This window comes from Saccopteryx bilineata, chromosome 5 (assembly GCF_036850765.1).
Source record: "Saccopteryx bilineata isolate mSacBil1 chromosome 5, mSacBil1_pri_phased_curated, whole genome shotgun sequence".
Lineage (NCBI taxonomy): Eukaryota > Metazoa > Chordata > Mammalia > Chiroptera > Emballonuridae > Saccopteryx > Saccopteryx bilineata.
Genome location: NC_089494.1, coordinates 255,953,841 through 255,968,115, shown reverse-complemented (window position 1 = coordinate 255,968,115; position 14,275 = coordinate 255,953,841). Strand labels below are relative to the sequence as shown.

General features: G+C 45.9%; 1 protein-coding gene across 10 annotated transcripts in view; it reads right to left on the bottom strand.

Annotated features, from left to right (window-relative positions):
• The window catches only part of LDB2 (LIM domain binding 2), a 350,225-nt gene that overhangs the window by 208,004 nt on the left and 127,946 nt on the right, over nucleotides 1-14,275 (bottom strand). For all 10 annotated transcript variants that reach the window (XM_066280916.1, XM_066280918.1, XM_066280921.1 and 7 more), the window contains exon 2: nucleotides 9,113-9,215. In XM_066280916.1, the coding sequence (XP_066137013.1) occupies nucleotides 9,113-9,215 (103 nt within the window). The remainder of the gene's footprint in view (nucleotides 1-9,112; nucleotides 9,216-14,275) is intronic.

The window sequence follows — 14,275 nt, the reverse complement described above, 5'->3', positions numbered from 1 at the left end:
CGTTCAATACATAAAGATTTATGTACCTAGTTAACCAATGCTAAGGACTATTTAGTCGATGGCATTGGACTTACTAGGAGGTTGGCAGACTAACTATGTAGTGAAATTCTCTCTCCAATCGTGAACCAAGCATCAAAGAAGAACATCGGTCGTAGTGTGGTAGGTTGGATAAAGGTGATTTTTGTTTGGTGTCGAAAATGTCTCAAGTCCTGGTTCTGTTTGTGGACAAATTTCCAAGTTGCTCTGTGACATTTCTGTTACTCTATAACACCAGTAGAATAGCTACAACTTGGAACTGTGATAGTAGAAACTTACTAAAACACAGGAAATGTCATATGTGCAGTAAGGTGTGTGTGGGCCCACTATTCGGGCCCCGGGTGCCATATCTGTACTGTCTACCCATGCTACAACATTCCTGCAGTCTGTAAATAGCTACTGGAAGCCTATTTGCAAGGTATTATGGTAGGGTGTTTTCTGTCATGGCTTTAGGAAACTAATAGTTTCAGAAGGTTAGAAAGAAATATTTGCCCGCCTTTTAGTTGAGTTCTGAATAAAAAATTAACCAGAAAATGGCCAGCGTGTATTGTTTTTGAGACTCCGTGTGACTATGATATCTACGAGGATTAGCACATGCATTTCCTGACTCTTCACAGAGTATATTCCTGCTCCTCTATCTTCCCTGTGGTGGTCAGATCAAGATAGTGCTACCCCATACTAGGTCACAAGGTGGTTGTGGCAATTTTTTTTTTTATTATCAAAAGACTCAACTGGAGTCTTTTCCAGTTCAAATCAGATTTGATCTCTCCCTTCTCGATGCCATATGGCACTTTCCTTGTCCTGCTCTTGCAATGTTGATGTTACTGTGTTAGAGTTCACTGTTTAGGTGTCTGTTTCTCTCATTACACTGTAAGCTCTATAAGGCAGGCAATCCATTGCAGCAGCCCAAATACTGGCAGAGTCAACTGTGAAGACTTGAATTTAAATTCAGCTGGGTTTCACCCTGTACCTCCATCCCAGCCTCTGCCGAGGTGTTTCATTCTCTACCTGGGACTTGTGAGCACAGTGCTGGGCATACACAGAGGCAAGACTTCTGTAAGAAGATCCGGTCAATCCCTTAAGAGTTTTCTCATGTAATGCTCCACATTCACAGCCCCTTGTAGCTTCTCTGGAATTACCAAGATTCCATATTTGAGCATGAACTTGGGGCCCTTCAAGGAGGGCTGCCATATGTAACAAAGACAAACACAGGATCCTTGCTTCAGTTTCCATTTCAGATAAACAACAGATAACTCTGTAATATAAGTGTTATATTACATTTTATTTTAATTGCTTTGATGTTCTTATTACATTTTATCTAGCAACCTTATCTTCAAGATGATGAGTAAATGAGATTTAAAGAGGCATAAATGAGATGGATCTCAATTATTTTGTGTGTGTGTGTGCAGAACATTTATCTATTCCATCCTCTAGACAATAAGTGCCAGAAGCACTACCTGTTCATCTGATAATAAAAAATAGTTTGCCACCATCATCCTGTGACGCACAGTGGGGCAGCACCATCTTGGTTTAGGAATCATAGGGAAGATAAAGGAAAAAGAATATGCTTCATGAAACCAACCAGGAAGTCAGGAAGTGCGTGTGCCAGACCCCCTTGACACCACAGTCACAGAGCCTCACAAAAACAGCACACACTGTCCACTTCCTGGTTAGTACTTCACTCAGACCTCAACCAAGCATTTGAGGACAGTTACAGATCCGACTTGCGCAAGCCTATATATCTGACAGTGAATTGTATCTCCATGAGAAAAGCAACAATCCTCCGTGATTTCTTTAACGGCTTGACTTATAAAGGGAAAACAAAAAGTCATAAAATCCTAAAGCACAATTACAAATATGTTGATAATGGTACCTTCAACTTGCATAGCACTCTCAGTTCATTCCAAGTGCTTTCATGTCCATTACCCCGTGTAATCGTTATTAGTGTGGTATTTATTAGCAGTGAGAGAAACAGAATGTCTGCTCAGTCTACAGTTATGGCCACTTTGCAACTCTTGATATCATCAGTGGGAACCACAAATGGGACGAGATTCAGTTTCCTTTTTCCCCTTCAGAAGTCTGTCGGCCCATCCATCAGCTCTAGGCTGGTCCCAGGTTTTTGTATTAATATTGCAAGAATATTTTCTTTCTGAGCTGCTTAGCTGATTATGTCAATTTTTTTTTTTTTTTTTTTTGCATTTTTCTGAAGCTGGAAACAGGGAGAGACAGTCAGACAGACTCCCGCATGCACCCGACCGGGATCCACCCGGCACGCCCACCAGGGGGCGATGCTCTGCCCACCAGGGGGCGATGCTCTGCCCATCCTGGGCGTCGCCATGTTGCGACCCTCCTGGGTGTCGCCATGTTGCGACCAGAGCCACTCTAGCGCCTGGGGCAGAGGCCACAGAGCCATCCCCAGCGCCCGGGCCATCTTTGCTCCAATGGAGCCTTGGCTGCGGGAGGGGAAGAGAGAGACAGAGAGGAAGGCGCGGCGGAGGGGTGGAGAAGCAAATGGGCGCTTCTCCTATGTGCCCTGGCCGGGAATCGAACCTGGGTCCTCCGCACGCTAGGCTGACGCTCTACCGCTGAGCCAACCGGCCAGGGCCTGATTATGTCAATTTAAGGTGAGCATTTTAAGTACAATGAAATCAAAAGCAAATGATAAGAAACTGCCTTCTTCTCCAGGAACTGTCTGCTCCCACTTTGACAACATCTGGCCAACGGCAAGGGCTCGGCGAGTTCTGAATAAATGAATGAGAGAACGCGTGCAGGAACACATGAACTTCAAATGATAAATCAGGCTTCCGTTCTAATTGAATTCACTCCGAATCCTGCTAGCCTAACGAAGACCGCTGTTGAAAGGGTCATTTGCTAAAACCACAAGTTCGAAGGCTAGAGCCGTTCACAAACCATTTAGTGCAGCTCCATGGAATGGAAATCATTTTTCTGGAGTCACCTGAGACAAAGATGATTATGTCATTAAGCAATAAAAATGCCACAATCATCCCGTAACTATCAAGGACAACTCTGAGGTGTTGCATTCTTTTCTCTAAGATAACATTTTTTTTAATGCAATTGAAGCTCATTTCCTTTCCTCTGGTCCTCAGTAAACAAGATCTCAACCCAAAGGGGCCCAGAGCAGCTCCTTGCTCTCTGAGCGTAGTAGGTGACGCCATCCTAACCCTCTGTTGGACAGGTGTCATAACTGTAATTAGTTTGGGACTTGCGTGTGTGAATCACCATCTTCTGTTAATACCAGCTTTCCTCCCACTTGGTTACGAATTCAATTCCTTAGGTGTCCATATAGCAAGGAGACAGGTGTGATCTGGCTTTGCCTAAAGCCAGCGTTTTCTCTCCTGCATGCAAAAGGACTAAATGAATATGGGAACTGTTTTCTATTCTAATCTAAGTGACTTGCATATGTTAGGTTTAGCTCACTCTCTTGATTCATTCATTCATGCAGGCAGTTCTGATTGTGTGCGTTCTGTGGGTATCACTAAGCTAAGGCTAGACGTTGTTCAGTCTTATTTCATCTTCACCGGTGTCCCTTGACGTGGATTACCTTGAGGTTACGAATGAGGAAACTGCGGTTGAGACAGCTTAAGCAGCGTTCCTGATGTCACACCTTGTGCCTAACATTGCACAGCGACGGAGGAGCAAAGACTTGCAATAAATAAGCATAAAAGCACCTATTCCAGGATGCAATTGAAGAGCTTAGTCAATATTGCAGAGCTGCCAGAAAAAAAAAAGGGAGCTGGAAGGAAAATGTAAAACAGAAACAAGTGTGGCAATGACCCCACAAAGGGACCAATTTGCGGTTCTTCTAACGCGACTTGATGACCAAGATAAACAGAGGAAAATAATGCCATGAAAAGTGATGACATGTCCTGAAACACAGAGGGAAAGAGAATAAGTACCCTTTGGCTAGTGGGACTATGACTGTGGGAGGTCATGCCAGAAATCCTCATTCCAGACAGAGTTCGGAAGTCAAGGTGAAATAACGAGCGGATGACAGAAAAGAGTAACCCTCAACCCTGAAATTCCAAACAGAGATTAATGACAACTGTACCCGAACTGACCTGGGTTTCAAACCAGGGACCACAATGCGCTTATTGGAATTCAATAGAATAACAACAGTTATTTATGGAGCATTTTCACGGTGCCAGAAATTCTGCTAAGAACTTGACCCGCATCATCTCATCAAACACCCACTTTTCCACTGAGACCATTGATGCTTTGACAGTGACTCATGCCAAATCACACAGGTAGTAAAAGGCAAAGCTGGATTTGAACCCTGGTGTCAGATCCGGAGCTCCTGCCTGAACAACACATCTTTCCTAAAATGCAGGCCGATAGGAAGTGCACTAAAACAAGACGGCATTTTTGTCGTTATATCATTTCTTACCCTAATATTCAAACAATGCCAACTTAGACATGTTTAACCAAGTGTTGGAGTCCTTACCTGCCGAGGTACAGAACACACCCGCTCGCCCAAACTTCCCCTCCGTTTCCCTCTTCCTGCACGTCACTTACTCACAGGACTGAGAGCTGGTTTCTGGTGGGAGGTGGTCTCTTCGGTGTGCATTTCAGCAGGAACTGCCACCAGCACAGTCCTATGGGTTCTCGGCTGAGCAGCAGAGCTTTGGGCAAGCTCTATACACTAAGCAGATATTAAAAGCACCCGCCCAGCCCATCCAATGATGCACAAAAGCTATAGTGATACTGAGACTGGGCATGGTTATCAATCACAATAGTCAATACTCGACTACATGATGCTCTAAACGATTGTTGTTGTTTTTTTAAATTGATTATCACATTTAATTTTTTCCACAAGCCAGTGATTATAGTATTGTGCCCATTTTACAGATGAGGACATGGAGGCTTTGTTCACCAAAACTAGCAGAGATTAAAACCCAAGAATGTTTGCATCGAACCCTGGTGCCTTTCCACTACACTGTGTGGACTCCCAGCCTCTCCAGTGCCATGGGCTCAGAAGAACTTTCTCCATGCGTCTCCCCAGCAGAGGACTAGTCGCTGAATGAACTACAAACCACACGTTCCCAATAGATGAAGGACATGGACAACGTGGTCCTGGACCCCTCGGTGTCCTGAGGGGTTACCAGACCTTTACCCAAAGGGTGTTTGTGATACTCATGAGGACAGCGAAGAGTGTGGGATACAATTCTGTTATATGCCTGAAAAAGGAGTAAAAGAAAATCAATGCTTGCTGTAAATTAATGCAAGCAATGCACCTAAGAATGGCTGTTTCTGCAGGAAACGGGCAAGGAAAATCACACACCAGGCTGTGTGCAACATCAGTGTATAAAGTCAGTGTGCAAGGCTGGTGTGCAGGGGGCTCTCAGGACCCACTCCCCAGCTCGCCTTGCCTTCTCTGTCACATAAGACACAGTGATTATGTGTGACTTACGTTCCTGGAAACGTGTGAATTGATGAACCCACTTCCTTCCCAGTAGCTATGGGAGGATGTAGGGTAGCATTGGGACAGAGGAGGGAGGGTGTCCTGACTTCAACTCTGAAGTCAGTTGACGGGACACCCAATGACTCACCAACTGGGACCCCCTGGATCAAGTTTCCATTTTCAGAAAAGACACGTTTTAGCTCTCATGGTCTTTAATCACCAATCTTCTAAGAAAGAGCAAGTCACGTACGCCTCCTACCCCAAGGAGAAAGCTTCCTCTCTGGAGCTGCCAACGACCCCAGCTGCTGGGTAAACACCTTCCCGACGCCTCTCAAAGCAGGGACTGGCGTCTGCCTGGGTGACTGCAGCCTGGTTTCTGACACAGTCCAGTAACCTTGTCCACGGGGCACCAATCCACCCCTGCCACACCCAGCGGTCTCTCACTTTCTTAGTCATGTCCCATCTGGGGAGGGGTCTCCCCCCATCAGGAGAGTGAGGACTGGGGTGGGTGATACAACACAGCCAATACAAAGGCACTTTCTGAAACAGCAATGTATCTCCAAAGCATAATTATTCCCGGAATTACTATACCATTTCCTTTCCCCGCTTAAAGTAGATCAGATCATATCCAAGAGCTTATTTGAAAATGTCGGCACAGCACTGTAGATTAAATTCTTCCAGTCATAAAAGCCCAAAGGTCTTGGTCAAGGGATTGTTTTGCCAATGTTATGTTTGGTGATACAAACCTTTACCCCAGTTGTCAATTCATTCATTCAATTATTAATGCAGCAAACATTTATTGAGCGCCTATTATGTGGGAGTTCCTGAATTCACCTGAAAATTCAGCAATAAATGACATAAAAGTCCTGTCCATATGGAGATAACATTCTAATAGAGGTGACAGCAAACAAGTATACAAGCAAAAAGACCCTGGCCAGCTGGCTCAGTGGTAGAGCATCAACCTGGTGTGTAGATGTCCCAGGTTCAATTACTGGTCAGGGCACACAGGAGAAGTGACCATCTGCTTCTCCACCCCTCTCCTTCCCCTTCTGTTTTTCTCTCTGTCTTTCTCTGTCTCTCTCTCTCTCTCTCTTCCCTTTCCACAGCCATGGCTCAATTGGTTTGAGTGCATTGTCCCTGGGCACTGACAATGGCTCTGTGGAGCCCCTGCCTCAGGCACTAAAAATAGCTCGGTTGTGAGCATGGCCCCATATGGGTAGCACGTTGGCCCTAGACAGGGGTTGCCTGGTAGGTCTTAGTTAGGGCACATGCGGGAGTCTCTCTATCTCTATCTCCCCTCCTTTCACTTGGGAAGGAAGAAGAAGAAGTAAAAATAATGCAGGTAGCCTGGAGATAGATAGAATATCTTAGAGCCAGAGGGGCCGTCTAACAATATAAAGATGGGGAGGGAGAAAGAAACAGTTTTTTCTAGTAAGGTCTAAAGAAACCTCAACTGGAATATTTCTTGGTACCTAGAATGAAAATAATTTGGTGATTTTTTTTTTTAATATTTACAAATGTAATAGCTACATCTTCTACAGAAGATGTAGCACTTCTTCCTCAGAAATGCTAAGCTCTTGGCTCCCTGGGAGAGCTCGAGGGAGAGCTACAGCCTGCAGCCCCGGGCCAGCAGGTGTCTTCCCAGCCTGGCATCGCGTGTCTGGACCACGAGTGGGTTAAGGTGGCGGCGCCTGGGTGCGGAGCGCTGCATAAACAGCGTGCGTCGGGCGTTCTAAGCACGCTTCGTCTTCCTTGTGTCCCGGCCCTGGCTGTCAATCAGCTGTCACTCGCCTGCACAGCAGCAGCGTGTGCACATCACCAGGCTGTCAGCAAAGCCACTGATGAGACTTGGCTCCAAGCTGTCAATCATCTTTGTTTCCCTTCTCCACTCGGGAAATATTTTGGCTCAGAGAAACAAAGAAACCCGGGCAACAATGGCTCCGAGTCAGGCATTCCTCCCGTACATGGATATGAGATCTTAAAGAGGCACGGATCGTTCCTCACTCCCAAATGATGCTGGCTGGGGCTGGGGGGGCGGGAGGGTGAGCGGGAGGGAGGTCGGGATTCTGTCTCATTAGTAGTTCAGGCTTTAAAACCCTAATTCTAGTTCCCGAAGCAGACCCTGAAGAATTCCCAAAGGGGAAAAAAATAGGAACAAGGAACATAAAACAATAATAATTTGAAGTTATCTGAGCTTGTGCCTCAGAAAAGAATAAGAAGGTTCACAGGACGGATGACTGCTCGGTTGAAAATTATTCACCATTCATCGGGTAGGCTTTGGGGAGAGAGTAATTGCTGGCTCACTCGGGTTTGTTTATCTCCTAAGGTTTTCAAAACAGTATCGTCCAAGCCCAACTCTCCCCCTGTCTGGGGATGAGGCCGCCTGGGGGCACCCACACTTGGGGAAGCCAGTTAACCCATCAGGACCCCCGTGAAGTGGGGCTTCCCTGTGCTTGCAACAGGAGTCACTATGTTGAATAAAGACACTCTACAACAGCCTGTTGTCTGACATACTAGCTGCCCCTCTCACCCCAGAATTGTTATTAGAAATGTCCCATGCCTTAAAAAGCCCCAAATGCACAAATCTAAAGTGATGCTCCTGGACGTACATTCCAACGGGACAGCCAGGCCAAGTCCCAATCGTCATGCATAAATTAGTATAATTAGTTAATTTATCAGGCAACAGACCTAAATACTATTAAGTTGTCTCAAATTAAAAACAAAACCAGAAACAAAAAGAACCCGTTGTTTCCTATGGCTTTGAAATGCATTTAGCAACAATCAGGTTTTGCAGTTGTGTTTATCAAGAACCCTATTGCCTATCAATTGCCAGAGGCTCTGGATCTCCTGGTTCAAACACACTGAGGCCAGTTCCATCATCATCCCCAAGGTGGCCGCATCCGGGGACGTTTTCCCCTCTGACAGACCCTTTCATATGCGCAACCCTGGTTCCTGGCAACACACCTCCCTCTGATCTAACCGGACGTGAACTGCCACCCCGCTGATGGATCTCTGCCTCTCGGTCTTGCAGCAGAACTAGCAAATCCGATCTCTGACAAGTCGTCCGCTGAACCTAATCAGGACAGATCAGCTGCTGCCCAAGGTGCCACAGGCTGTGATTTGAGGATCCTCACGGAGTTATCACTCCCCGGAAAGACAAGGAACTATAATTCTGTCAACACCAATCCCAAACTCTATGTTCAAAGCCGCGGTGGCCTCTCCCCTCCGCTAGAAAAGGTAGTGCTTGTCAAATCAATACCTGGGATAATTGATAAGAGGGAATTAGAAGGATGTGGCTGATACAGGGACTGTGAGGACATTTTTTATTCTAAGGAACCTTCAGAAGCAGGACATTGGGTGTGAAGTGTGAGCTGTCGAGGATCAAGGGGTGTCACTGGGCAGAGATGGATGGGAAGCCCCACCGGTCAGCTCCACTTATCACCCAGTAACTCTCAGTTCAGATTCGCCTTGCTCACTAAACGGGCAAGTGCCCGCCCCGTCCAAGCCTGGAGGCAAATGTCTCACAGCTGACACAAGCCGCCAACCCCATGGCGAGGCCCTGACAGGAAGCTAGGGCTTCGTCAGGGCTGGTTTTCTTATAAGAGCAAGAAAAAATAAAAAAGGAAATATTAGAGAAAAAACAAACTTGTTTCTTACTGTATCGCTTTGGTCCGTCTTCCAAACAAAATGAAAGGGTTAACGTGGCATCATCTTCAAAAAACTCCGTGGCAAACGCGTCCCACCAGAGGTTGTCGCTGTCCTGCAAAGAGACAGATCATTTCTTGAGCAAGCAGCAGTGGAGAGGAAGGACACCCAGTCCCTGCTAGCACGCGCGTGTGCGGGCGGGCGCTCCGAGAGGGGGGTGGGCGCGGGCACGGCCGCCTTCAGGGTAATCGCCCCAAACGGGGACCGAATTCCAATTCAACTTGATGGGTTAATGCAGACCGAATGGAAATTAATTTTGGAGGGCATATTTGGGGAGATTTAATACATTTACTCTAGAGCACAATGATATTTTTCACAAAAAGCTTAGTATTTAATGTAAAATACATTCAACCGTTCTTCTCTTTTCCATTTGCTTTTTTTAGGAATCTAATTTTACAAACAGAAACTACAATATGACAACTAGGTTAAGGACAGTAGAGTTTTCAAGCATAATTTATTCAAAAAGGGTGTGTGTGCATGTGCGCACGTACGTGTGTGTGTGTGTGTGTGTATGTGTGTGTGTGTGTGTGTGTGTGTGTGGCCTACAGCCTTACTCCATGCAAATATTCCTACAAGAGATACAGGTGACTTTGCTACATGGCTAAATACAGAAAGATGCATTTCTGCACAAGCCGCCGTCACGTGCATTTGGATTGTGGCTGAGGATTGTTTTTAAGATTCTACACAATCACCAGCTTGTTATTAAAACAGTTGTTAACAATGAAGCAGCACAGCAGAATGCAAAGCATCCACATGAATTCTGTGTGGTTGTCTTGGGTTGAGTGTTTCCCTGGCTCGTCCAGAAAGCACTTTGAAATTGGCCCGGTGAAGGCAGTGAGAAGTCCCTGTTACCCTCCAAGGGCGGGGGTGGGGGGGACCTCCCGTAGCAGGAATTAGGGACATTATGCAAAGTGCCGTGTTTAAGAAGGGGGGAGTGTTCCTAGGTCCTAAGGTCTGTAGAGTGGATAGTTTACCCCCACATTCTTAAGTAGTCTCTTTTTCCAGAAGGTTGTTCGTTAGTGCCTGACTGCAGGCCTGAGAGGCTTTGCAGCTGCCTGTCCAGGGGTGGGGGCGGGGGGACAGAGCAGGCCTGCTGCTCCCCACTCGAGGGCCCCATGGCTGCTGCCTGGCGAGGCCGGCACAGGCCTCTCTTCTTCTCATTAAGTTGTTCTGCTTATGACAACATTAAGTTGTTGTCACTGGCAGGCTTCAGAAACAAGCCTGCAGTCCTGGCAGGAATAATTAAAAGACCACAGAAGATTGATGCCGTCCTCTTCCCAGAAAAAAAAAAAGTCAGACAAATGAATTTCTTTTTTTTTTTGGTCTCTTTTTCTCTGGCCTCCTCCCAGTCCCCACATTAAAAGCCAACACTTTCTTCAGTAAAAACACAGTAAGTATAACACCACTCAGGGGTGGCCCTGGCTAGGTATCTCCATTGGTTAGAGCATCGTCCTGATACACCGAGGTTGGGGGTTCAATCCCCGTGGCACATACAAGAATCAATCAGTGAATGTATCAATAAGAAAAACAATAAATCAACATTTCTCTCTCTCTCTCTCTCTCTCTCTCTCTCTAAAATAAATAAGTAAAAATTTTAAAGTAAATAACAGAAATAAAAACCACTCAGGGGCAATTCATGGAGCCACATGCAAACTACCCCTCCTTCTCCTTTTGAAAACAAGTATTAATTGAGCGCTTACTATGTACAGGCCCTCAGAACACACAGCTGGAAGAGAGATTGGTCCCTGGCCTCAAAGGGCTCAAAACCCACTAGTAGGAGACCACCAAGCGAGCACCTAACAGGCAGCCTCATTCCGTACCTGATCCCGTGGCACGGAGCCTGGGTGCAGTGCAAGCTGTCAGAGCTTCTAGAAGAATCAGTGGGCTTAGAAGGGGAAGAAGCAGCTGTGGAAAGAAACCCTATTGGGGAAGCTGGATTCACAGGCTTATTTTACATGAACTGCTACCCAGATGGATAGAGAATAATAGTTAACAGTTATGGAGTGCGCTCACCACATGCCAAGCACTATTCTGAGTACTTTATGTGCATTTTCCCACTTACCCTTCACTACCTCCCCTTTTCTTGTTTTTTTTTTTTCCCCTTTTCTCTCCAGTATAAAGATAACACCATTTTCTTGTGAGCAGGGGTTCTGTTTTGCTCCCCGAATGGTGTCGAGCCCATGGTATTACTAGTGAAAGTTGTTTACTGTGTGAATAAAGCCCCTCGCCTTATTACCCTGACTTTACAGCAGCAGAAGCCAAAGCTTAGGTGGTAAACAGAAGTTGCCTGAGTACATTCAGCCGAGACATGGTGGCGCTGGGGTTTAAACTCGGGCCCTCGGACAGCCAGGACCTGGCCTAGCTTCTCTGCCTGACGGATTTCCCTGGTGGTCTTGGGGAAGGCAGGGGCTAGGGGCCCGCTAGAAGGGAGGGAGCACTGAAAGGGGAATATTCTGTCTCCAGCTGGGTTTTCTTGCAGCGCTGCCTTGCTTTCCTGCGCTGCCCCGTGGCCAGCACACACATGCCTAGGACCCCTGGCAGAGCACAGTACAGCAGGTGGTCTTACACCTTGGTGGAATCTGCTCCTGTGGGCAACCCTCAGACCTCGGCTTCATCCCAGCTACGTGAACCTGGACAATTTATTTACCCCTTGAGCGGGTATCTGTACTGGGAAGTTGAGTGTGATCATAAGAAGAACAACAACCACAGTCGCAATTATCGTGCAAAGTAGATACAACAAGAGCAATAATAACAATACTACCTCACAAGGTAAATGTGAGCATTAAATAAGTTAGTGGGTATAAAGGGCCCGGCCGAGAGCCCAGATCACACCGGGGATCGGTAACAAGCCCCTTCTTGCTTCTGTCTACCCTCTTCGCTACCGTTTCCAAGGGATGAGACAGTCCACATTGGAAAGAACCACATCAGAAAAGGACTTTATAAAACCATCTGCTCGGAATCAAGCGTGTTTCCCATTTGTCTGGGAACAATACCTGTCTATACCACAGGGAAAGCTCTGAAGGGACATCGATCAGCTCTCGCTTGCCCTGCAGACTGTTCAAGGGCCCCGTGACCAGATCAGGTAACCCCACGCATGCACTCCTGTGAGCTAACTCTGGTTCTAGCATGTCTGCCGGAAATGGGGCACTGAAACAGGAAGGCGCGGGGAGGACCCAGGCTGAAGTCGCTGAGAGAAAAGAAAGGACTCAGGCTAAAAGGAAGTGCTGGGCTCATCTAGGAGCAGTGACGCAGGGTCCTCAGGACCCAGACAAGTGAGTGTCATGCTCGCAGCATCTGAGAGAGGCATAATGACCCAAGAAGGGGGAAGTCATTTGAGTCAAGCTAACTGCAATGGATCATGAGCTGACTCAATGTTTCAGAAAATGTCAGGACAGGTTTGGTAGAAGAAGGTCACATCAGGTAACTAGAAAAACTCAAGTTGCTTTGGTTGCAAATTTTGGAAGCATATTCCAAAAATAGAAACATAATAGGTAAGTTCACAGTGTCAGACATTATAGGTACATTAAAATATTTTTTGACTAGCAAAGTGAATGAATGAGAGAACAAATAAATGGATGTGTAAAATTCCTTATTGTACATTACAAACCCAATTCAAAAAAGTTGCTCTGTAAAGTTTTCAAGGGATCTTAATTGTTGACTCTAAATTGTCCTTTGGCTGATACTTTTTAACCAGCATGAAAAAAAATTTTTTTTAGGTGAGAGGAGGGGAGATAGTGAGGCAGGTTCTCACTTGCACCCCAACTAGGATCCACCTGACAAACCCATCTTGGGCTGATGCTCGAGTACCAAACTATTTTTAGCACCTAAGGTTGACCCGCTCAAACCAACTGAGCTATCCTCAGTGTCCAGGGCCATACTTGAACCAATCAAGCCACTGGCTGTGGGAGGGGAAGAGGAAGAGAACGGGGATAGGAAGGGAGAAGAGGAAGGGAAAAGAGGAATGAGGAAGAGGAAGGGGGAAGAGGAAAAGAATGGGGATTAGAAGGGGGGAAAGCTCCTGTGTACCCTGACAGTGAATAGAACCCAGGATGTCCATATGCTGGGCCAATGCTCTATCCACTGAGCCATCAAGGACCCAAATTTTTTTTGATATATTTAAAAATTATAATTGTCAACTGCCCCATTACACACACATATACATAAAGTTTTTGAATTGGTCCGCAGGTTTAGGACCAATGTTAATGTAGCAAAAGAAATAAAAAGAGTAGTACTTTAAGAAAAAATTACTAAATGCCAAGCACAGGCCCTATGTGAAGAAAGATTATGGAAAGAGCATACCTAAAGGCTCCCTGGGTTAATACTAGTACCCATAACCTGATGTTTTCTAAGCACTTCACATGAATTGAACATCTTACATTTACAACTATCCTGATTGCGACCACAGGGAAGCACAGGCAGCCCTGTAGGGAATTTCTCTCCTAACTTCTGTGTCACATGGACTCCAATGTGTGAATTTGCCTCTTAATAGCGAATGACTGAGGTCAAGTCCCCAAACTTTTCTTTCTCTACTTGCTCATCTGTGAAGCGGGAATAGTAGCTCTAGGCCACTGTGAAGACCGGGGAGTGGCTGTCCTGCACAGAGTCGCTGTTGTATAAGTGGCAGCCACCCTCAGTCATCTTCCCCTCACTTGACCCTGAAGATATTTATAGAGAAATCCAGGTTTCAAGAAAGTTAAACTTCGCAGCTAGCTCAGAGAGTTAGCTAGAAAGCCGTAAGGCTAAAGTTCACTGACAAGTCTGTCTAACCCCAGTTCATTTTTTTACACTCATTTTCTTTTCTTTAGCGCAGTTTCAAGTTCACACAAAATTGAAAGGAAGGCACAGAGATTGTCCAGGTCCCCTTCCTTGGCCCCCAACCATGTATAGCCTCTCCCATTATTAGTATCACCCATCTGAGTGGTACATTTGTTACAACTGATAAACTTACCAGTCCAGGTGTTGTTTTTTTTCTCCCAAATAATGCTTAACATGCAATTTTCCACTTTAGGTTTAAGACAGAAATAGCTCAACAAACAGAAGGCAAGCAGATCTCCACCAGTTCTTCCCGGTTTTGCACAGTTTCCCCAACAGGCATGTGGTTTTTTGAATAATAAA